Raw genomic sequence first — 25,349 nt, 5'->3', positions numbered from 1 at the left:
TAAGTAACACAGCAAAACAAGAAGTATGTTGTTGAGTTCTGCTTAAACTTTCTGGAGTTCTGTGGAATTAGGAGGTTTGCTTCTGTAACCAGGAGAATAAACTTCAGTGGTGGACATTTACAAGGTGAGGGGAAAAAATCTAAAACTAAAGATCAGGAAAAATGAAGACTTGACAAAAAAGCAATAACCCAGATGTGGGGGAGGGAGGCAGGGAGACATAGGGAGAGGGTGGTGAGATTTTAATTCATAAAACATCTGTTAACAGCTCCTTGGTGTGAAGGACAGCAGCAGCAATCTAACATGTTACCCAGTATAAAAAAAAATAAAAAATCTTGTCTTAAAAGATAGAGGTTTAAGAAATGATTTAAAAAAAATCCCAAACACTCCCCCTTCCTAACAGCGTTGTCCTTGAACTTCACAGGTTAGTTGCATAAAAATTTCTTATTTGAGACAAGCATCTACTCCCGAGTCTTGTAAGAACACATAGTTGGCATGGTATATTTGCATATATATTTGCATATTTTTTTTTTTAAATATAGCGCTGAACAGATTATCTGGGGGTTGCTGCAGACTTGAAAAGTGACATTCTTACTGCAAAGAACTAGGTGATGTCTGGGACCCTACACACAGGGCTTATTTTGATTTGGCCAGGCTGAAGGAAACAGTTTGTTTCTCCTTTGGACCTGTGACTAAGAAAAGCAGCTTCCTGATTTTTGTTTAAATGTGGATTGTTTATTTCTGGCATTTCTCTTAAAGGCGCTGTGCTCTTCCAGTACTGGGGTTTTAACTTGCTTCTTCCATGGCGTCTCTTTGACCTCTTGTATTGCAGTAAATGGTGCTGTGTAGGTCAGGGACCAAAAGTTAGATGCCTGAAGTACATGGTGTGAATATGCTTTGGAGCAGAGGGAGCAACTTACATGTGGAAATGGAACAGTTTTTATCTAACATAGGAAAAGAGGTCAGATTAAGCTATGGTGATTTTTGTTTGATTTACTTAACAGAAGTTCTGAAAGAAAGTCATCTGCCAGTTGTTAGAGTTGGTTTGAAATGTATTGCACGAAGCCTCCCTGGCGAGGTCATGCTTCTGAGCTTATGGGCAACATTTGTAATCTGGTTTTGAAATGGAGAATTGAGTAGTAGTCCCCCAAGTGTCAGGTTTATCCAGTGCATTGGGACAGAGCTGCCTTTAGAAAGAGTTTTGTGCCTAGACTTCATAGAGGTTCACACCGATGTGCTGTGCTTTGCTGCTTCATAGCCTTCCATTCACTGGGATACTCAAAAATCTCTTTTGGTTTTTGTTAAAGTATATACTGATTAGCTTTCCCCTGAGCTATCTCCTGCTTTGTCAAAAATTTTCTAAAAATAGCTAAAAATTTTACAATCAGGAAGAACCTCCTGCTGAGCATGGTCAAAGCAGGTTCAGGGCTAGTGCCAGAAATGGTACTTTTTTTAGTAAAAAAGGTACCGTAAAATATGGAGCTTTACCTGTAGTTGTCATCAAGGTTAATACGGGGCAGAGAAATTACTTCTTTTGTACGCAAGTTGTGTAAGTCTACGTATGTCATTGAGTTTCATACCTACAATTCTATAAAACTGTTAGGTATTTGTAGCCTTAGAATCACAGAATCGTAGGATCATGTAGGTTGGAAAAGACCTTTGAGATCATCAGGTCCAACCGTTAACCCAGCACTGCCAAGCCCACCACTGAACCCTGTCCCCAAGCACCACAGCCAGACTTTTTAAAACCCTTCCAGGGATGGTGACCCCACTGCCTCCCTGGGCAGCCTGTCCCAGGGCTTCACCGCCCTTTTGGTGGAGAAATGTTCCCTCACACCCAGCCTAAACCTCCCCTGGTGCAACTCGAGGCCGTTTCCCCTTGTCCTGTCGCTCGTTCCCTGGGAGAAGGGACCGACCCCCCTGCCCACAGCCCCTGTCAGGCAGCTGCAGGGAGCGATCAGGGCCCCCCTGAGCCACCCCCTCTCCAAGCTGAACCCCCCCAAGTCCCCCCCATCAGCCTTGTGCCCCAGCCCCCAGCCCAGCTCCGGACACTGGCCATTTCCTCCTGGGCTGTGGGGGCTTCATCCTGCTCCTCATCCCTGTCTTCCAGCTCAGGGGGCTGAGCACCCTGAGGAAGCTGGTCTGGCTGTTAAAGGCTGAGGCAAAGAAAGCGTTAAGTACCTCAGCCTGTTCCTCACCCTTTGTGACAGTGTTCCCCCCTGCATCCCATAAAGGATGCAGGTTACCCTTGGCCCTCCTTCTGTTGCTAATGTACTTGTATATAGTATTCTCCTGATTCTTCTTAGATGGATACTTAATGAAAGAATAAATCTTGTTTCAAATTGAACAGTTTCATTTGGTAATTCTCATACAGCAGCTTCCATGTAAAAGAGATGTGGCAAGATGAATGCGTAACTGCAGTACTTGCTTTTGGGCCCTTTGTAGATAACCTGTAAGTACATAGATGTTGGAGTTGGTTTTCATGAGTCTGAATCTTAGGCAGCAAGTTAAAGTATATTTTTGGTCTGCCTTATTTCTCCTTGACATCTGTTCTCTTCTCATGATGGTTTTTTTTTGCCTAAGTTTTAGCTTTTGACACCATTGAAATACATATGTCAAAGAGAAAAATCTGCTGAAGGCAATTTACAATTACTTGAATACATTAAATTTTATCTGCAGTGTGGTCTTCATTGAACACTAAGTTCCTCTTTAATCTCAGTTTTGGCTTAAAAATAAGAAAAGTTAAAATGTACCCCATGAGTATATTAGGGTAATTTTTGCTTTCAGGAAAGTGAAAACACTTTGTGTTTCTTCCCTAATTCTTCATATCCATTTAGCCTCTTCTTTCTGGCTTTTATTACTTGCATTCTTTCGTGAGAGCTTCAAGTATATGCTTTTCACTAATTTTCCCATTGTGGATTTTGAGGATGAAGAGTCCAATGCTGTTCCAGTTTTTTGGTATCTGTGTTGAAATTCCTTCCCCCCTCCCCCCCAAATGAAAATAAATCATAGCTCAGAACAAACGTACTAAGTATTCTGTATGTAACTTCAGTATTGATTTTCAGGGTGTTCTTCCTAAATTATACTCACAAAGCCTTTTCAAGCTGATTTCATGAGGAAAATATGTCAACTTGAGCCTGCTTATATCCTCCCTTAACTTTTCAAACCATTGCTTCTGAGATGAGTTTGAGTGGGAGGCACGCGTGTTTATTCAGCCCTACTAAACACCCTTGAAGGAGAGAGAAACAATTACTGGAGTTGCCACAGCTTCAGAATTGAAACCATGTTACTGTAGTTCAGCTTTGGACCTTTCTGCTCTTTCCCGAAGTGCTGCTTCCTCTGAAGGCGAGAACCTGCTCCTTCCTGCAAGCTAAGCAAAACAGGGCTGAACAGGGCTAAAGCTGTAAGGGCTATCATGTGCGATTCAGCCTTTGGATTTGAGCTGTAGAAGATGGCAGTATTGCTTTCTGTGTTTTTTAGAAATAAATAATGATTAAATTTAATCTCTTAACCCTTTTTGTTTGTTTGTTTGTTTTTTTCTATGTAGATGTCCACACTGAAGCAGTACAAGCAGCGCTTGCAAAATACAAAGAGAGAAAAATGCCCATGCCTTCAAAAAGACGGTCGGTTCTTGTGCACTCTTCGGTAGAAACGTACACACCTCCAGGTATCTATTGAGTTAACATATGTAAATCTTGCCAGGTGAACACGATAGCAAAATATAAAGTTATGCTTTGTTCTGCTAAGTTGTAAGTACATTGCAATAAACTTCTTCAATATTCATGGCTGTATTTCGTGATAATCAGGTGTTGGTCAGATTTGTTCTTTGTTTTAAAATTTTTAGTGTCTCATATACTGTAGCTGCTAAAGATACACTTGAAAGCAATAATAGAGTGAGCAGTTCCCCTTTATGCATTATGTTGGTTTATGTAACGTCTCACTTGGGAGGAGATAATCTTGGCAAGCATGTCAGAGCTGTAAATACCTTATTTCACATTGCGTAAGATTCTTGACGAGGTGAAGAAAATGCCAGCGCATGAAGTTGCTGCATTAGCTTGCAGAGCACTCGTCAGATGGTTTCAACTGTAAGCAATTTCAAACATTCAGAAAATAATATGCTAGAATTGTTCAGATTTAGGTCAGAAAATTTATTTCGATTTTTTTTGGGGGGGGGAAATAAAGTAACCTTCCTGTTGTGTCACAATGAATTCTTTAGAGGTTAAGAAAATCTTTCTCTAGATAACATCTTGTGCTAGCAAGCTAAGTGTTTTGAGGCCAGTATCTTGTATACAAAGGAGAGGAATTTCCCTAAGCTCAAGTTTTGAATGATGTGCTCTTGTCTCCTCTGACGTGGCCCGGGAGTAGAAGCACACTGACCTCTAGTGCCCTTCTCCATCAATTCTATTTCTTATCCCGCTTCTGTGAAAAACCAGGTCTGATGTGCTGCTCTCTTGCTTCCTGGGCTGTATTTCTTCTTTCTGTTCTTCCCATTTGAAGGAAATGCCACTTTTCTTTGTTAGTCACGCTTTTGTACATTGCTTTTGTGGATTCTCTGGTTATTTCATTAGTTAATAAATAATGACCTGCTTCTGTAGTCTTATATATGGACTTTCTTCACCCTTATGTTTTTTCTATAGGGTATGTTAAAATATGTTTTGGTTAGCTTGTTCTTCTAATACTCATATATACTCAGAAGCCCGTGAGGGCAGCTGTTGCAGCAAGGTGGTGGTTATACTCTGAGTTTTCTTGCATACATGTTGTTTTTGTATGTGAAAGCTGTCGTGAATTCCATAAAGTGAAATCCTGGAGAAAAGTTAATGTATAGCGACTATCTGTATACTGAGGCTTTGGGAGAGAGGCCCTGAGGTGTCTGTCTGTAGCTGTTCAAAGCAATATTCCTTCTCACTCTCCAAAATAAACTGCTAGAACAGTCGGAGGTACATTTCATGTAGCATCACTCTGTCCTTTTCTCTCATTCCCCTAGTGTGACAAATTGCTATATGCTTGGCATGAGGTGATATCATGACAAAATAAGAACATGCCACTGTTCTGCCTAAGATTTGATGTACAAAAAAGAGCTGGTGGCCAGAAGCTCTGCTGAAAGCAGAGGACAGCTAGGTTTTCTGGTCTCTCTTAGCATTTAAAACTGGAAGGAATCTCCTTGCAGTGTTTTTCTGAGAGAACCAAAATACCATTCTCTTTTGAATATGTTCGGGACAGATTTGCAGCAGTGTCCCTGTGGTTAATGCTGTGCCAACTCAGCCTGAGGTCAGGGCCCTGCATGCTGCGCTGAAGGAACAAAGTATTTGAGGGGTTGAGAAGCTATTAAAAAAAAATGGAGATGCTGTAGGTAAAATGTTAGGTTGTGTGGTTACAGCTGGTGGGCACACCCTTGCAAGAGCAAAGAGAGTGGCAGGTGGGGGAGCCCAAATCCTGCCCGGCCCAGCTGCTCCCAGGCCTGTCCCAGGAGCCGCCAGCCTGGCCCAGACCTGTCGGCACAAGCCCGGAGGAGCACCAGGAACCGGAGTTGAGGGCTCCAGAGAAGGGTCACCCTGTTCGGGCCCCTCCCGGGGCTGTTCCTGGAGAGTCTCAGCCCTCCTGCCCAGGCTGGAAACCCTTCATGAGTAGTCAGCAGCAGAGCACCTTCTGGGCTGAGGGCGGTGCCACGCAGGGGTACGGGACACGTTACGGGATGCAGGGCAAAAGTATTTTGAGATTGCGTGAGACCTGTTGTGGAATGTTTAGGTGAGGAACCACAGATGGGGAAAGGGGTAGATTTAGGTGATTTGGGGAGGAACAAGTGTGGGGAAAGCAGTGGGGTAAGGGGATAAAAAGGGCTGGTCATGTATAACTGGTACGCTTGCCTGGCCGTGCCCTGCACCTGACCCCGCGCTCTGTCCTCTCCTCCTGTTATACTCCATTTCTAACACCTCTCCTGGGTGAGGGACTCTATAGTCTGTGTGCGTGGAGTGGCTCAGTCAGTCTGTACAAATGGGGTGGGACTGCAGCCTTGGGCTTTTATGTCCATTTGGCAGCAACTGGGGAGACTGGGATCTGGGGACCGTTGCCTGTAGCCTGAGTGTCCAAGCCCAGCTGCTGGAGGGGTCCATGTTGTGCTTGTGTGTGCATGTATGGTCTCCATCCTGCTCAGCCAGAGAGGGGAGCAGGATGAGGCCATGGGATCTACCTCTGTGTGTTTGTGCTGCTGGAGAGTGTCATCTTCTACATGCCTACCCAAGTGGTTAGCAGAGAAGACAAGCAAACTCATGCTGGGCTTTAGGGGGATACGGGTGCCTGCTAACTAATACATTCTGAAAGAAGAGTTAAGTGTCTCTGAGATCTGTTGTGCTGTTTCTTAAGAGAAGGTGACTTATTATGAGATACCTTTTCTACCTCTGTAAGATACTGTAAGGCCAGTGGATGAATTCTGTATCATGGGAGATCATAGAAGATCATGTATCATGGGAGGCCATTCAAAAATTTTCTGAAGGCTTGCTTCAGCTATATCAATTCACAAAAATAATTGTCTTTTTATGGCCTGCCTTTATTTGCAAAATCAGTTCAGCAAGAAAGATTTAAAATTACAAAGAACCTGAGTAGTGGTGAAGCATCTAGTTTTGTTGTCTTGAGCCTTTAAAGCACTGTCTTAAAATCCTTGTATTGGCAGAAGTTAGTGCAACTAAACCCAGGCTTTCTTGATAACTGAAATTTTGTTACAAACAGTTACCATCAGTCACCAGGAAGGAAGCATCAGTTTCTGGTCGCAACGTTAAATTCAAACCCAACTCCTGACCTGCAGTAATGGAACTGCTTTCATCAGCCATCCTTCCAAAAATTTTATTGTACTTTTGTTTTTGTCCCGTCGAGTCTTTCATCCTTCCCATATGGATTTCACGTGATCAGAACTTGAGCTGTAGTCCAGATGCAGGTTTGGTCCAAAGGGTGGTGGTTTCTGTGGCTATCTTGGGTCAGCTCCCAGCCAGGAAGAGCTGCAGGCCAAGTACATAGCATTCTGCTCACCGCACACCAGAACCACTAATTAACTCCTGCAACTGCCGCAGAGCTGGTTACTGATGTTACCTTGTGACTTTTCTGTTGTAGTTAGGCTTTGGTATTAGAATGTTTTTACTATGGATCCTTCATTCCTATACACAGTTAATGTTTTACATTTAAAGTGAGGTTGTTTCTCCTCTCCGCTTATGAAAGACATCTGAAAGCTTAGAAATTTTAGAGGCTTCATTAAACTTGCATCTGGGTAAGGAGGTAGCTTCAGAGTGTGTATTATTTGAGAAACCTCGTGGTGTTGTATTTTTATTTCATACTTGATAATAGATCACAAATGTGGTGGTTTGGTTGTGGGTTTTTTTCCCCAAACCTGACTGTTGTCCTATCTTATCCAATATTCCTGGGAATTGTTTATTTTTGCTTTCTGCCTGAAAGAAAGGGAAGGTCGCAAGCACCAAGGGGCAGGTTTGGCTCCTCTCCAGGAGGAGCAGCCAAAAACTACAACCATGGCAGCAGACCAGAAATATCATACAAGGCACAGACCCAGGAATGGTGATGCACCACAGCTGTATCTTCTCAAAGATCAATTGTTTGTGTATTTTCATCCAAAATTGTTATGTTTGATGAGGGATGGTCAAGTAATGAGAGATCCACGATTTTAACTTTAAAAATGCCATAGAGTTAAATGGGCTTCTTATGAAATGATGTCTGATTTTTGTGGTTTTAGACTGTTTAAAAGCAATTGCTTTGAAGCTATTGGAAATGCACATACTCTTGAAAAGCAGAAAATTAGACACCTGGTAACTGAAATTTGTTGCCAAAGATAAGGAAAAGATTTTTAATGTGGCTTCAACAAAATTTATGTGGAATTCTATATAGCTGAACAGTTATGTGTTCAGAGGATGTTAAAAACAAACAATAAAAACAAACAAACAAAAAGCTCCAAAATTAAATTTGCAGAATTTCTCATGTAACCCACCCCACTATCACCCAGTATTTCCATATCTGGAAGGGACTCTAGAGGATAGTAACGTACACCCTATCTTTTTCAGAAGCTGTTTTTCAGCTCGTGCTGACTTCTTAATTGGTCTGGCCATAGTGTGTGACTTAAAACTACTCTTCACAAACTGACTTGATGCAAACTTCAACAGTATGTGGGCATTGCATTGTTTCAGGAGCTTTCCTTTAATTACCGGGGGGGGGGGGAAGAGCTGGGGAGGGACATAAAAGATCAAGTTCTTAAAATGCAGCAGTCTCTTTAGGAGGGCAGGATTTTTTTTTTCTCTAATAAGAGTTTGTATTTTTCACTGAAAACTAACAAGGATGTGTTTTCTTGATATTTAGAAAGACCTTTTTATTTGTTACTGAGTGGATAACAATGTGGAAAGTTTGAGTGCCAAAGGGAGGCTTCTGGAATGCTGTAAATAACTGAATGGTAGTTAAAATAGGAGCCCTTTATCAGATTTCTAACAGCAACAAATCTACATCTAGAATGAAAAGATGCTTTACTAAGCATTTCTGTGTCGTTCTTGTTCGTATCAGTTTGTGGTTAAAATTTATGCTTTTAAATTTCTTCTAATTATCCTTAGATTAAATGATATTACTCTTTCATTGAACTTGATAGCACAATGTTTTTGTGAGTAATTAGTTCTCAAAAAATTTGTCGAAGGAATCAAAAACTGAAGAATTGCCACCACCCCAAATAAAAAGAAAATACCCAGCAAAAAATGTAATGGAATTTGTTCAGGTAGCTTGAGATCCAGTTTACTTGTTCAGAACAAAGTATTCTTTCAGCAGAGTAGGTATGCTATACTCACTGAGCATGGTTAGTGAATGTACTAGGTAACTTAGGTAAAGCCTTTTTTGAGTCTTAATGTCATTCCAAATACAGGAGGTAGCTGAAACTTTGCCTCAAGTATGTTCTAGCTATAATGTGTAGAAGTTGTTGCGTTAATCTAAAAAATGGCAATGAGCAGAATATGTGCATGTGAATATACCATTTGCTTAATACACGCATCTCATGTGTAGCACATGAGAACGCTACCTGAAGAACATGGAAAACTTCATGTTCCCGTCTGTTGGGTCATTCCCACATTACATGCCTGTCATCGTTATTTTAATCACAGACACATCGTCAGCATCAGAAGATGAGGGCTCGTTACGTCGGCAAGGGCGGATCACCTCCACTCCGTTCCAGAGCCATTCCAACGTAGAGCCCTGGCTTAACCGGGTTATTCAGGGCTCCTCCACCTCATCCTCTGCATCCTCCACTTCATCTCATCCAGGAGGGAAACCTGCTGCTGCTTCCAATACTGCTACTGCCACCGCTGCTGCCACTGTGCTTGCAGATCTCATGGCACACACCCAGCTAGGTCAGTAAAGAACTGCCTGTGTGGTTGGAATAAAATCAAATTAAAAATCCCAAAGCGAGGCTAAACACAAAAGTCTTCACCAGAAGATATCTGTAAATAGCCTTAAAATGTACAATCCACAGACCAGGTATGTATGATATGTATGTATTTAATTTAAGCCAAACCAGTTGTTCATGAGATCTGAACGTGCATTCTTCTTGGTAAAATGCTTGATTTATCAAGAAAGGTTCTTACTGGGTCAAAAGCAGAATTTCAAAGGGATCATATTTTTGGTGCATGCTTTCCCATCCGCATGTATTTACAATACAGACAATATCAGGTTGTGGATTTCTAAGGTGACTCAGTTGGGGAACACTGAAAAGACCATAAAAACATCTGGAACCTTTTGAGAAAGTTATGAAATCAGAGGTACTGACAAAGCTAGATTTCAAGCTCGAATGTGATTTTTTTTTTTTTTTTTGTCCTTTAGGTAAAATTTAGATCATGAATAGGCCTTTGTTGTGAAACTAGAGTGGAAATGTAGTACTGGTAAGCCAAAATGTATATGTGTGATTTGTTTCAAGCTCTGTAAAGCCGAAAGTGCAGAACTTCAGGTTACTTTTTTTTTTTTATTTATTGTTTCCTAAAATGCAGAACACTAGTCTTTTGCTTTTGCAAAATTTGGTAGGGAGGGAGGATGGCAGTCTCTTCCATCATGGAAGTACTTTTTACAATGTTTTTGTGAAATGTAGTGGATTTATGTGCACGCAGTACGTCTGCACTAATGTTAAGCAATTGGAAAGGACCTAGACAAGAAACAATAGTTTTGTATTTCTAACCAGTTTTTTTTCCCAAAGTAATTTAGAAAAATGAAATGAACAATGATGGTTTGTATTTCACCTCTGGGCTACAGCATGAAGTTCTTGTGCTTCTAGTAATATGCAATAGGCATCACCTATATTGTTTCTGGACGTTTCAGGTTTTGGCAGCTTTAGTGCTCTACTTACCTGACTGTTTACCTGTGACCGTGTGCCTACATGTGCTATACAGACAGGCTTTATCCAGTTGTTTACCAAGGACTGATTAGGTCAGATGAAGAAAACACACTGAGATGCTTCAGATTTAAACTGAGTCTACAGGGTTCTGTATACTTAGAGATGTTAGTTCTTGTGATAATTTAAGACACAAATACCTTCTGCAAATAGCTGTTCGTTTAGCTGGTCTAGCTGTTAGGCTCACGTTCTGCTGAAAGCCCAGTCATGTGTCCTTTAGACTTCTCTGTTTAGATGATACAAACAGTTCACAGTTCTCTTAGGTGCGAGGCAGCTGGTCATGAGAGGGTCGCTTCTCTGTTCTTTGTGGATTTGCCCTCAGAGTTCCTCCTGCCTTATGCTAAGTTTGGGGCATCAACCCTATAGTAGCTATGGGCTTTAAAAAGCAAACAGTGCTTGTAGTTTGTGACAGGGAGTTCTACTTCTTCAGGTTCCTAAAGCACGGGGAAAGGAGTGTGAACAAGCTAGAGGCTCTCCAAAAGAGGATCCTCCAGATCTTCTGTGTGGCTTAGGTGATGCCAGAAACAGGGGTTGACTCATTTTGCTGTGACTGACATCCCAGTTCTCACAGCACAGGCAGTTTTCTGTAAGTGGAGCTGACATGGGAAGAGGTAGTAGCTTGCTTTGTGCTCTGGGAGGCTCGTTAGGTTTCAGGGAGTCTGGGAAGCGTTATCTGTGTCGCTCCTACATTCTTTTGCTCCCTGCTCTGTTTTTCATGGCAATCTCTTTATTATGGAAGCTAAGCATGAGAGGAATTCCGGTACGTAAGCTTTTACAAGGCACAGTGTTTTTCCCCAAGCCTGCTTGGTGCTGCTGCCTTAGAAAGCTCCTGCATGTTGAAATGTTGGGGTTTGGTTTGTGTCTTAGAAAGTTATGGGCAGTGTTTGGCTTTGTTCATTTTTCTGCACTTCATCAGTACTTCATCCATAAACAGAGAAAGAGCTGCCTCTGGTTAAATTTTGTGCCTTTATTGCTAGTGAAATGTTTCCGTTTAAAGGCAGTAAGATGTTCTGTACAAAGAAATCTGAAATTCCATCTTCCCATTTCCAAGCTTATTTATAATGAGAAATTTGCAAAATTTTTTGTGTACTTAGTGAATGTAAGTAAGATGGAACATGTCTCTGTTTTGCTTTGAGGGCATTCTGGATTTCACGCTGTGGATTTATAGGAAAAATGTTTAACTCATTAAAATTAACAAACTTGGAAGGTTCAAGGCCAGCTGGGATGGAGCTTTGAGCAACCTCATCTAGTGGAAGGTGTCCCTGCCCCAAGGCAGGGGCTTGGAACTAGATGATCTTTAAAGTCCCTTCCAACCCAAACCATTCTGTGATTCCATGGAGGCTCTCCATAATTCCAAGCATGATTGATGAAATGCTTAATATAGCTGTAAAAGCTTCAAAAATACACAAAATGTAACACAGCATCCTGTTACATTTGTCTCAGGCCATAGAAATACACAGCAAATTTCACAACTAGCTTCTTAAGACCTATTCATCAGATATTTAATTACCAAAATTGTATGCAAAATCAAGGCCTTATTTACAGTTAAAAGTCCAGCTTTTAAGCAGTTAAATGTTGGACTACATGCAGTGGAGTGGTTTGAAATTTCATTAATGGGAAATAAGTGTGCAATTACGTTATCTGTCAGGAAGGGAGCTCAGGGATCATTAAGAGCTGTTCTACTAAAAATATTCAGAAAGGTAAAATTTCCAGTGCCTTTGACAAAAAATTAAATGTCCTTCTGCATAAGAATAATCTTCCTCATTTCTGAAATGCTTGCCATGTTCCATCAATTTTCATTTCTAGCTGGGTAACATTCGTGCATGTCTGGTAACAATTCAGTTGTGACATTTTTCATGTTTGTCTGTAGTCTTCCTTGCTCACAAGAATATGAAAACTTATGCAGTTCTTACGTGGCAAACCTTTCTGATTATCGATAAATACTAGTATACTTTCAAAAAGGACCCTTTTAATTTGTCCTAGAGCATAGAAGACAATTTATTTTCTCAGTTAATATGCTGCCATCAGCAATATAAAAGGCATCTTATATATTTTAAATACTGTGCCTTACTAAAATATTTGGTATTTTGACTGTCTACTGAATAACTATTCACAATTTTGATATGTCAGAGAATTTAAATTTAGCAGATCGTTCCCTTGCGGCTCATCTTCTCCAGCTTGCATTTTTAATGATGAATCGTACTAAATACCCAAGCAGTAGACTGCAGTGTTGCAAGTGCAAGGTTACAGTAATTAATAAAGTCAGATAGGAATATGCATTGTTTTTAAGCTGTTCGTTGATCAGCTATAAAAGCAAGGAGAACATCTGGATGTTGTTTGGGGGGCTTCTTTTTTGTAGTGTAATATTTTCTTTAAAATGAATAAGGCTGCCAGTGTGTCTGGGTTTTTTTCAAGGTCACCATCTCAGCTATGGAGTATTTCCCAACTTAGCTCTTGTTAGAGTAGCTGGAAAAACGGATTATCATGGTATTGACCCACTAGTTATTGAACGACTTACAGTTTGGTTTTTTAAGGGGAAGCAGCGTTATAAGCGTAGGTGTTCTGAAGTGCCATGGCTCTGTAAGCGGTTTTACAGGAGCTGTAAGAGTGAAGTGTGTTTAGAAACGGTTTCAAAGAGTTTCTGGAAGAGGAAATGCAAGAATGAAGTAGTGGCTTGTGGATGCTATTTTGTGTTCTGGCTGGGTTGGTGCACTCTTCTGGTGGTTTGTTTTTTTTTTTCTTTTCTCCTATTGTTCCCATGCAATGTAATAAACTTCTTTTAAATGTCTGTTTTGGTCCAGTGGTTTCCTAGAGACGAACCAGTCATACATAGCCATCTCTAGGTCTAACCTGACTTCCTGCTAGGGAGGGGACTTTTCTTTACCCTGAGATTCCCCCTTAGAGCCTACTTTCTCTCTAATGCCTAGCTTTTTGGTTTCTGTATCATATCCCGTTTGTTCTTTCTTGGGCCACTGCTCTCTTTTGCATTTATGTCTGTCTTCTAATCAATAATGGAAAGGTACTTCAGTCTAAATCCAATTAACATTTTCCCTGAAGTCACAAGTCTGTTAAGATATTTTTTTTTTTGACTACTCACCACTTCTTTCTCTGCTTTGCCACAGTATCTCTAGATGATACAGACTAATTTAATGGTTTCTCACGGGCATACATTAATAAAATGCCTAAATAATTAAAGAAGCTAATGTGATTTTTATTTGAGCATAAATCCTGAAAACTGGACTTGGTCCTTCTGCATGCATAGAAAGAATTTTGCCTTCTCAAGGCAGAATTAGGAGGGAGTCAGTTCTCTGCTGTATGCAAGATGAAATAGATGTGGGCAGCAGAGAAGTTGTTCATAAGGTCACCTGCCATTTCCCCTCTGTGGTGAGGGACATCGATTTTTGTGAACCTTGGCTCTGAGATGCTTGTAAGATACATGAATGCTCTAGATTAGCACCTCCATATATAGAAAATTTTTGTGCTTGTTTTCAGTTGGGAATGATTGTTAATGGGTTTTTTGTTCCTTTTCTGAGCATTCTCATTTTTTGTGTGATTTCTTTGAGCTGTTCCCAAGTACACAGCTCTTCTGTAAAATGTTCCCAAATAGCTTCTTTCTTTTGTTATTTGCTGAGCATCTAATTGCAGAGCTTTTGTATTTCAGATATTTGCCTCATGCATGTGGGTGGAAGATTGCTTTTTCCCAACAGAAATATGCACTGTAAAACCTGCATCCAGCAGCATTTCAACTTCTGTACTTTATGCACGGCTTCTGACCCTGATGTGCACCAAGTCTCACAGTGTGTGCCAGTCTGTCTTGTCCTGTCTTGATTGTTTTATTTGTACCTACGTGTACGTCACTTTCAGCGTACATTTTGAGTCACCTTAATGTTCAGTGGTGACAACTTCATCTATTGGAATGCCATTTTGGGGCCTTCCACTGATGAAGCCCCACTGCACATACGTCCCTAATTGTAGTTCTTGCTGGTGTATCCAAGGAGTGAAAGCTTTAGACACGGATAATCACTGCAGGGTTTCTCAGGTGAGAAGTATGGACTTAGGGGCTAATACTTGCAGTATGGCAGCCAGGTACATTTGACTGTGCCCTCTTTTCTGTGGTTGATTTTTGTGCTGCTTGTTTTGGGACTTCGGTAAAGCTAAGGAAAATAAAAAACTAAAAAGCACCTAAAAAAGTATATAGAACAGAGCAAGAGTGTTTCAATTTACTCGGAGTGCGCAGGCTGTCTATATGCCCTATAAAATGGTTATACAGATCAGCTTTATGCTGATTTTATTTGTCACTTCTTGTTACTGGTTCTGGCATTTATCAGAGAGATGAAGCGATACTTTGTCCTTCAGGTACCTTATGCACATGACAGGAGTTTTGGTCCTTGCTTTGTACTCAGCAAGGCAGGTCTCTGCAATACAAAAGTTGGCATTGCAGCGATGACCATCGGAAAGTATGGGAATGGATTTCTTTTTTTCTTCTGGTGATCCCTCTAAAACTGCTTAGAGCTGTACTGGTGACTGGTGGCTTACATGTCAGCTCTGGAAATCTGTGGTCAGAGCTATGAGCGCTTGTTATCTTAGTGCTCATTGTTTCTGCAAAATGGGTGAGGTAGTACATGCATTTCACAGCACTGCCCAGATCTCCATATGTTTTTGAGTTCTTTCCTGCAGGGTTTGTGGCATGCTGAGGCCCTGCAGGAGCTATCACTGCAGAGCTGTGTGACCCCAAGCAGTTCCTCCAGCACAGCGCAGCAGCATGTTCTTAAACTCTTTCCTCTTGCACTCCTATTTTTACTCATTAGGATTCTGAATATTTTGGGCCTGCAATTCTTGTTTTTTCTTGTTCGAACACTTCTCCTGGATACTGCCACTTCCTAACCTGTGATTCCACTACAAAACCTTTCCATAATCTAGGTGACAAATTGGGAATGATGATATTCCCGAAGCATTGCTCTGCACCACAGAAGAAACAGCTAGACTTGTGCTGTTTGTTCATAATGGATCTCCTTGATTTCACCTTGAAGTGATGAAGTGAACCACCGCTGTCTTTTTTTGTCAGAATTTGGATCCCTTGGCAAGTTAGAATAGCCCCTCTCTACTCTGGAAGGACATGGTGGTTCCTTTCAAGGTTCCCTCTGTATCTAGAAGATTTTGGTTACAGTTTGATTAGAGAAATCAGTGTTTGTTAAAAACACCTGAGAAAACAGCAAGAATGCTATAAGAAGCAGCTTTGGAGATACTGATTTTTAAGATGACTGATGAGCTCCCATGTCTGTCTTCCTTTTCTACAGATAACCACTCTGCACCTCCAGATGTAACCACTGGCCTGGTAGAACATTTACATCATGAGCGTCCACAGGTAGCATCAGTTCGAGGAGTTCCCAGAGGCTACAACAGCAGCATTTTGGAAACTGCAGATGGTGATTGTATTACAAACCTCCTACCCCTCTGTCTTGTGTCCCTTTTTCTGAATAAGCGAGTGCGTAACAGAGCGTGATGCCCGTTGTGTGCTGCGTACCTGCCCCTCCAAAGCTCTGCAGCAGTGTGGTGTGTCTGTGGGTCTGTCACAGGGGAGGGAGCTGTTCTGTGTTCCCCATCTTCTGCTGGTGGGAGCCATGCCCCTGTTTCTGGATATATTTCTATGGTAAAAGGCAATGTAAGCCCTTCAGTCTCACGTTTTAATTTTGTGTCACCTCAGAGCTATAGATTGCCATAAATATAAATAAACATACATATTTATATTTCATTTAAAATATATCGCATATACAATTGAAAATCAGCATTCAGAATGGGTTTGTGTTGTGATTATTTTTTCCTAGACCTGTAAAATAATGAAAGATTGACTTATTTTTTCCAAGCATCCTCACACTTTCAGAACTGGGTGAATGTTAAGATGCAGCAAATACCTAGAGCCTTGAAGAAAATAACATTCTTCAGGTTTGTATTGGAATCTCATGAAGCAGTCAGCAGTTTGAAAAGCTAAAGTGTGAGAAGGTATATGCATCGTCCAGGTAGCTAGGGAACAGTGTTGTTTTAAAACAAAAAATCCATGGTTGAAACTGTTTCTGATTAAAGCTGGCTTTTTCCAAACAAGCTGCTCAACTTGAATGACTCTTCCGCATGAAAGCTGCACTGAGCTTAGCATAATGTTGTCAGCAGTGTGGCAGCATGTGTTTTAGTCTGTTAATATATGGTAAGTAATAAGTCTTTTCTGTTTGGCAGGTGTCCCAGTGAATAGCAGAGTGTCCTCTAAAATCCAGCAGCTTCTAAATACCTTGAAAAGACCAAAGCGCCCACCTTTGAAAGAGTTTTTTGTTGATGATTTTGAAGAACTGCTAGAAGGTTAATTTTCTTTCAAACACATTTTTCTCTCTGTGTAAGCGGTTCAGGAAAGTACAGATGCTTCTTAGCAAGTGTTGTTTTCTTTTCCTCTTCCCAATAGAAAATCATGGTGGAATTGTTAAATTAGAGAGAGAATGGTCGTATGTTATGACCATTGAAGTGAAGCTATGTTCAGTTCAACCCTCCCACCCAGTGTACTTGTTCTCTTGTCCTCTCTCTTCTGGTGGAAAAACCCCGTATCTTAGAAATGGAGAAGTTGCTTAGCAATATGTAGAGCTGCCTTTAAAACCAGCTGCATCAGCTGAGTTTGGAGGATCATTTGCGTTCTGTTCTTTTAGTCTTAAAGAGTAAATGAAAATTTTGTTCTTGATGTGACATTTTTGAGCAGCTGCTACTAGATTCCCTGTACTATTTTTTTGATGCTTTAAGATACAAAGTGATTGCAGCTCTAGTCTTTTCATTGAGGTGCATGTGTGTTATTGTGGAGAGCAGAGAGCATCACTTCAAACTGTTGGGTTTAGCTACAGCATAGATTGAGTGTTAGCTAAATCCAAATGTCACTTTGTTTTAATAACTGAGATGAAGATACTTCACCTTCTTGAGCAGCTTGGGGCAGGATTTTAACAGCAGGCTTCTCAGAGACCTAATGGCATACAAACCCTGCAATGTTCCACCGCTGAGACATGGTCCGGAAATCAAACGAAATATTCTGTGAGCAGTGCAGCTTTAATTGTAGATAATCTGTACAAGGAGCATATCATCCAGCTTTTTTTAAAAATACATTTTCATAGAAGCATAGCGTCATTCTTCATTACCTTTTGAGAATTTGGTGCAGCAAAAATAAACAACCAGTTGTCATTGAAGCCGTTCTCTCTGATAACACTTCTTGACTTGGGTTAGGCTTTCATTTAAATAGATGTGCAGAACAAAGCAGAAAATACCATCTTTCCAAAGCAGAGAAAAAAGTAAACTAGAGATTCAAATTTGGTGCCTGTGGCCCTTTTCTTTCAATAATGTGGAATCAGAACTCTATAGTGATGGTAATTATTTTTTGTGAACCAACAGATGATTAGTGTAGCATCATCATAACGCAGAGAAGTAATGATAGCTTTGAGGAAGAGGAAGGTGAGAACAGTTTGTAGAATAGTCTGTTAAGTGTAACTTGCACACATTGTAAAGTTTGATATTTGCCATTTTACTCTGGTTTTAGTGCAACAGCCTGACCCAAATCAACCAAAGCCTGAAGGAAATCAGATGAATGTACTCAAAGGTGAACCCTTAGGTGTGGTAACCAACTGGCCACCTTCTCTGCTGGCTGCCCTGCAGCGCTGGGGAACTACCCAGCCAAAAGCCCCTTGCCTGACGGCACTGGATACGACTGGGAAAGCTATTTACACGCTCACCTACGGTAAGTGTTGGTGCTAAGTGTAAGGAAGGATTAGACGTTCGTTGCAGAATGAACAATTTGCTTTGCTTAAGAGGGGCTGACTGTGCTCATGGTACATACTTCGAGATTGCTATTTGAATGCAAATTACTAATTCATTGCATATGAAAAACATTTGAAAGTTAATGAAGGGAAAATGTCTATGGTATTGATTCTTTACAAGTGACTGTTTGTAAATTTCAAACAATCGTGTGGGGGGGAGTTCTTAAAAGAACACTAAAAATAGCCTGGTGTAAAACAGGAGGAAGAAACAGATGAGTAATAATGCACTTTTCAGATTCCCAGAGTAGATACTAAATTTTAGCATATTCTTGCATATCCTTATAGAGAAGGCTTGTATTTCAGGAGCATATTAAGGATGTTACTGTGGGAAGTGAAACTTGCCTGAATCAATACAAGTGATGTAGTAATTTCATTTTTTTGGAAGATGATTGTGTCCCCCAGGACAGCTAACTGCAGCATTTCATTGTATAGTATGTTATAATGTTAAAATTTCTTGTTTGCATTCTTATAGATGAAGTATACTAGGAAACGTAGCTGAGCAGCTGCGTTAGTTTTATCGCTTTGCAGTGGAGCTTTGAGAACCGTTTAGAATATCATGTTTAGTTCTGCATTTAAAGAAAGGAAAGGAAAAGACAAACTAAAAAGAAACCAAGCTCTAAATTGTACTTGGACACTCTGCTAGCTGCACTGAATGGCCAGTTTGATAAAGAACTGGAGGTTTGAGGTACTTGAGTCCTGTGTAACTTTTCTTTATGTAACTGGAAATTACACAGAAAAAACCCAGCTGTTGAATTGAAGAAGTCTGAGGCTGACAAACATAAAATAACTGGTAGTTGCTACGTGGTCTGAAGGGATTTGAGTGTGGATGTCAGTCCATGGTAAAGATGCTGTACTAGAAAGCTGAGCTCCAGAGGCACGTGGTTTGCCATGGCGTGCATTTTTTGGGGTTCTTGCTTTTGATTTACCAAAGTGGAAGAGTTTTGCTGTTGCTCTGTTTGTTATAGACAGGTGGGGTTTTTATTTAGCAAATGTGGAGGGTTGGGGTTTTTTTTCAGGCTACAAATTAAGAATTTATTTATATATTGTGTCAAATAAGTAGTTAGATTGTTGTCTTTGTATTTAATAGCTTGGAATAATTTTTATATTCTGAATTACTGAAAGCTCTGTAGATCACTACAGGGCACTGAAGTGGCATTTCACAGAGCCACATATTCTGGCATGTACTCCTCCCCATTGTTCCTTAAATTTCAGTTAATTTTTTTTGGCCAGTTTAGGATTTTTCTTATCCCAAGCAGATTGCTTTCTCTAAGAGCCCTTAGGAAGGAGTCTTGTTAAGTGCCTTTTGGAATTGCAGTTAGGTTGTATCAACCAGACTACGTGTGTGCGTGTGTGTGCGTGTGCACTGAAACATTGGAAGAACGCAGTAGGTTTGTGGGGTGGCATTTCTTTCACAACAGTAATGTTCACTTTTCCCAAATTACTTGCTCATGTGCCTGTTGACCTTGCTCTAATAAAACTGACTTGCCTAGTGCATATATAAGGCACTGAGATTTGCCGATTAAGTGTTAAAGTTTTAGGTTTTGGGGTTGTTTTTTTAAATTTCTGTATTGTCTTTTTTTTCTTCAGGCAAGCTGTGGAGTCGAAGCTTGAAGTTAGCATATACCCTGCTAAACAAGCTAACCACTAAGAATGAACCACTGCTGAAACCTGGAGACCGGGTAGGCTGCTGCTGGAAATGATCTCCACAGATAAAACAGTCAGTGGGGAACAGCTTTAGCTAAAGAAAATCTTGTAATACTGTGGCTTGTAATAGCATGTTACCACAACGTTTAGTATTTCTGTTCCTGGTTTAAATATGAATGTGAACATTGCTGTGAAGATTTTCTTTTTTTCAAATGAAAAAGCAGCCCTTACCCCACAAATGACGACAAAAAACATTTATTGTTATTTGAATGTATTTTTGTAGGTAGCTCTCGTATTTCCTAATAGCGATCCAGTTATGTTTATGGTGGCATTTTATGGGTGTCTCCTGGCGGAACTTATTCCTGTCCCAATAGAAGTTCCACTAACAAGAAAGGTAGGCAAATACATTCAGCATTTTTATGGTTTCATAAATAAATGAAGTGTGGGTGGGGTCTCAAGCCTAGTATGGTGCATCGGCTGAGCTACTCAGTGCATGTTATATGCTTGGAAAGTGTTTTAATATTTGGCTGGGGAAGGGGGGAAATAGTTTGAAGCTAGTAAGTTAACTATTTTTAGGATATGGAACCGTAGAAATTATTTTAATTCATTATTTTTTAAAAGATGTGTGAAAGTATTTCTCAAAATACAACACAGAAATGCTGTCTTTTCAGTTCTCACGCTGAGTAATGAGAACATAGGCAGGCAGAGACACCATAGTTATTGGAAATACTGGTATAATCCCACACACATTGAGCTTATTAGGGAAGAACTGAAAAGACACAGGCTGCGCTTTTCAGTGCTGCAGGACTCGGAAACAGCAGCAGACCAGCTCTCTGTTCTACCAGGACTTGCAAACATCGCTGTTGGGTTGGAGAGGGCTGCACGAGCATTGCTTTTGACACTGCTTTGCTACCATTGCTTGCCAGATCTGCTGCCAAATCTAACTTTGTCGGCACTAAGCAAAACCAAGCCTTTTGAGTGTAGATTTGTCTTTTGTCTTCCATAAAAGGTCTTACGGGTTAGAAGCATACTTTTTCCTGTGATATAAATTGGCTTAATATTTTCTAAACATGGAAAAGTTACAGTAAACCATATGAAGGCTTCATTATTTATAAGTTTGCTATAACGTGTTTTCTCTGTAGGATGCTGGCAGCCAGCAGATTGGATTTCTTTTGGGCAGCTGTGGGGTAACACTGGCTTTAACCACTGACGCCTGTCAAAAAGGCCTTCCTAAAGCTCAGACTGGCGAGGTGGTTACATTCAAAGGTATGTTTTTAAGCTACTCAAATGTCTTTATAGGATAAAGACAATATCCATTGCTGCTATTAAACAACAATCTTTGAGTTTGCTTGCATGCTTCTAGCTTACATACAAAGAACGATTGCCTTAATTGTCAAGGCAGTACTTAGTGCTGCTTCCTGTCAGAGGGGTGATGCTGCAGCCTTTGCCTGCCTTGTGGTGTTATCCCCGAATGCCGGGGCAGGGAGGGAAAACAGACTTTGGAACTGTAATGACAGTAGCTTTTCTCTTTCCTTGAAGGCTGGCCTCGTCTCATTTGGTTTGTGATTGATGGGAAGCATCTGGCAAAACCAGCTAAGGACTGGCATCCACAAGTACGGGATGCCACTGCTGAGATTGCTTATATTGAGGTGATCCAGTGTAATATGCCTAATCTACGGTTACTCTCTTGCAGTTTCTGTCACAGCATGTTTTCTTCCTTTAATCTCTTGATGCAATAAGAGAGATGACTGTATTATTTTTAACTGTGGAACAAGAATGCTTCCTTAGGGTTGCCAGGCAAACTGTCATTTGAGTGGTTGTGTTGGATCAAATTGAAGATTGGGGATTATTGGCGTTTTTGGATCCGAGATGATCTGTTTAATTGGAGTAGAGAAACAGTCAGATTTCATATGATAGTACTGTGTTCCCTGAACACAAATGTATTCTTTATGTAGCTTTTTGATTTTTTTTAAGAAGCTTGCTTCATTTTTGTAATAAAATGTCCTTTCAGTTCAGAACTATAAATTTTCTACATTTTGGTGTTATTCTAACGCATATGTAAACTTTCTTTTTTCAGTACAAAACAAGTAAAGAGGGCAGCACAGTGGGCATTACTATATCTCATGCTTCCATGCTGGCACACTGTCATGCATTGACGCAGGCATGTGGTTATTCAGAAGGTAAGTTAGATAGGTACAGCTTTAAAATGATACTCATAACTTTGAATATTCCGACAATTTATGCTGCAAAGTCATGTTTAGTGTCTTAAAAGAACTTTAGATAAGCAGTAGTAGCTTTGACTGCAAAGGGGAAGACAAACTTGCGCATTCAAAATTGGTATGCTATGTGAAGGAAAATAAGAAGCCAGTTTTGAAACCATAATCATAATGTATTAACATTTTTTTAACCTAAGATCCTTACCAATTTTATTCAGACGTTTGGATGTTTCAGTCTTCATAAATTTGTTAGTTGGTGATAAGAGCTATACTGATTTTTTTTTTCATCATCTTGAAAACAGCTTTGCTACAAATCTGGTTTGCCCTCCCTAATGCCTTTTGAACACACTGGCCACTTTAAGAAGTCGTGAGTAGGCCAGTTTGAGATGCCCACGTGTGGAGTTGAAGAGCCCTCCCCGCAGAAATTGATCCTGGAGGCCATTTGGGTAGCTTGGATCTCTTTGAAGAGCATTGGATGCTGCCCGTTGCAGTTGTAGCAGCTCTAACAGTGCAGACTGGTGTGCCGTGCAGACAGGCTGGTGTCAGTTATGCAGCTTCTTACCTCTTTGGGGGAAGAGTTGCGGTTATTGACCAAAGGGAAGGCCTTTGGAAGTCCTGACTTGAAACCCAGTAATGACTCGGTGGGATGTAATATGCATCATAGGCCTTACAACTCTTCTACTTTTGTGATTCCTCGGAGTGTGACTTGACCCCCGAAAGACAGGCTTGATCAAGAAAGTCCGAGTTACCCTATTGAAAACCACCCCAACTTGCTTGGCCTTACTGCTCTTGCACCTTTGATAACCCTGCCTGCCTAGATCACTGGAAGTCCCAGTGCAAGTCACGTGGTCCGATTACTTACACTAGGTCTGTGATTGTAGGTACTGCATCTGAGGGCATGAGCAGGCTGCAAACAGTTGCTAACTGTCCTCTCTTGCACTTGTGGGGTTCTTTCCTTCCTCATTTGGGCAACCGGTTTATGCCTGGTAGTGCTTTCAAGTCCACGTAAGTAGTATGATAGGGTAAAAGAGGTTTTCACAGTGAGGTGTCTGTATTCTTTTCACTTACCAAAGAGGACTCTCCCGTTTTCATTTTGGCACACCTTCCCATCACAGCTGCCGACTACAAGAACCGTGCCAGGAGAGGGGGCAGTGCACCCAGCTTGTAGGTAAAGGATTGTACAGTGATTCCTGAATCCTGAAAGGATGATGGCAACTAGTTATGGACCAAAGGGGTCCACACGTGTTAATTCAGACAATTGCGGAGTAACATGTTACTGGCCATTAACATTTTCGATCTTCACAGAGGGCACTGAATTCTCTTGTCCTCTTGTATGTTCATTTTTCAAAGCTATTGCCACACGCTAGAGACGCTGTCACAAGGTTTGTGCTCTGTGTAAGCCATACCCAGTATACCTTGTAACAATCTAATCTGTTATCATAATATAAAGATGATTGTTGTAAGAAAAATAAGACACTTGCAGCTTAAGCAGTCTGTGTGTTATAGACAAGAAGCATGGCAACGTAACTTTGATTTCTTAGTAGTGCTGGAAGTTTCATAGTTGCTTTAACAAATATTTTGGGTGTTTAAATATTTTCATAAATACGCTTCTTAAGTCTGATAGTTTTTCCTTTGCTTTCAGCTGAAACGCTAACAAATGTCTTGGATTTCAAAAGAGATGCTGGTCTTTGGCATGGAGTGTTAACGGTGAGTATTTGAATGAATGGAAAGAACTGCAGCAAGTTGCTTCTCTCAGGGGTAGAGTGCTGGTATCAGAATGAGGTTATAAACTCTGTTTATGTTTCAGTATTTATTTTTTTCAGAATAAAGTGTTACTTTTTCAATAACAGACTGCACAGACATAGCTTATGTTTTTACTAAGTCACATAGTTTTCACTAACAATTACATGTAAGAGTTACATTGTAGCTGTAATGAATTTTTTGGTGGTTTTTTTTTAAAGTGTTGGTACATGTTGGGTGTTCTTTGAACGACCTGAAAGTTTATTTTTAAATATTTTTCTGATAGAGTGTTATGAACAGGATGCATGTCATCAGTATTCCCTATGCATTAATGAAGGTTAATCCACTTTCCTGGATACAGAAAGTCTGCTCATACAAAGGTAACCTTAAAGGATTTTTACTTAACCCATCTCTTTTTGTATGATTTAAAAAAAAATAAAAATAATTAGTTTGTGTAAAATGTCTGCTCTAAACTGAGGCCACTGCTGTTTATCCAGATAACTTTCTCTGCCACATCTTTAGCAACTGGGGACTCCATTTCAGTGTTACATGTACTGATAGATTCATTGATGAGTGACATTGATGGCTTCTTCTGATAGACTTTTAAAGAAACTGTGTTTCTTATCTCAGTATTTGAATTTATACCAAACATTTAAATTCTATAATCAAGTCCATCTGGAGACGTTGAGTATACACGTCATATTAGTTAAATATTTGGCAGTTGTATTTGTTTCATAAATTTACGTAAATACACAAAAATATTTATATGCATTTATAATTGGACTTTGTTTTGTTCTGCACACACACCATAATCATTTTTTTTACTTTCAGCCCGTGTAGCAGTAGTGAAGTCACGTGATATGCACTGGTCACTTTTGGCTCAGAGGGATCAGAGAGATGTCAGTCTGAGCTCTTTACGAATGTTAATAGTGGCAGATGGAGCTAATCCATGTGAGTATGGATGCGTTTTCTGAGTGTCGGTCCAAGGTGAGCTGAAGCACGCTGTAAATCACAGATCTTTGGATCTGGACTGTAGGATCTCAGCAGCACTGGCTATAGTTCGTCCTCAGCAAAACAGACAGCAGCAATATTTCTTTGCCAAGGACACTGGAGCAAAACTTCCACAGAAATTGTTCTGAAGGATCTGTTCTTCATAGAAGGAGTAGTAGGCAATGTGATTTGAAAGAGGCTTTTAAAATTTCAAGTAAATTGTAATGCCAGTTTCAAAGTAGTTGCTCATGTATTGCATGTAGACATAAAATCTTTGAGTTGCAGTTTGTCTGATTCTGTACGTGACCCTAGGGCTTGTCTCAATCATGTGCAAGGACATAAAAATGGGAGCAATCACAGCCTTAACTCAAAACCATGACAACTATTAACTAGAATATGCGGTAGGTTCTTGCCTTTTTCTGCCAATTGTATGGTGGTGGTTTACAGTAATTTGAGAAAGCAGCTGGGAGGGTTGGGGTTTTTTTTGGTTTGTTTTTTTTTTTTTTGCAAGAGGCAAGA

The 25,349-nt window shown here is 40.4% G+C and overlaps 1 protein-coding gene across 6 annotated transcripts in view; it reads left to right on the top strand.

Annotated features, from left to right (window-relative positions):
* DIP2A (disco interacting protein 2 homolog A) overlaps nt 1–25,349 on the top strand; it is a gene marked incomplete at its 3' end in the record, with an annotated part of 122,215 nt that overhangs the window by 59,563 nt on the left and 37,303 nt on the right. For 4 of the 6 annotated variants that reach the window (XR_013930254.1, XR_013930255.1, XM_080400721.1 and 1 more), the window contains exons 4-16: nt 3,545–3,664; nt 9,129–9,374; nt 15,703–15,831; nt 16,634–16,753; nt 17,964–18,161; nt 19,828–19,919; nt 20,168–20,278; nt 21,027–21,150; nt 21,424–21,533; nt 21,962–22,064; nt 23,743–23,807; nt 24,127–24,220; nt 24,672–24,791. Coding sequence is in view for 4 of the 6 variants with exons in the window: in XM_080400721.1 (XP_080256847.1) it covers nt 3,545–3,664; nt 9,129–9,374; nt 15,703–15,831; nt 16,634–16,753; nt 17,964–18,161; nt 19,828–19,919; nt 20,168–20,278; nt 21,027–21,150; nt 21,424–21,533; nt 21,962–22,064; nt 23,743–23,807; nt 24,127–24,220; nt 24,672–24,791 (1,632 nt within the window). The remainder of the gene's footprint in view (nt 1–3,544; nt 3,665–9,128; nt 9,375–15,702; nt 15,832–16,633; nt 16,754–17,963; nt 18,162–19,827; nt 19,920–20,167; nt 20,279–21,026; nt 21,151–21,423; nt 21,534–21,961; nt 22,065–23,742; nt 23,808–24,126; nt 24,221–24,671; nt 24,792–25,349) is intronic. The other 2 variants (XM_080400722.1, XM_080400723.1) reach the window with 1 other exon arrangement.

The sequence above is a fragment of the Falco punctatus genome (assembly GCF_963210335.1).
Source record: "Falco punctatus genome assembly, chromosome: 8".
Taxonomy (NCBI): domain Eukaryota; kingdom Metazoa; phylum Chordata; class Aves; order Falconiformes; family Falconidae; genus Falco; species Falco punctatus.
This window is presented reverse-complemented; position numbering and strand designations above follow the sequence as displayed.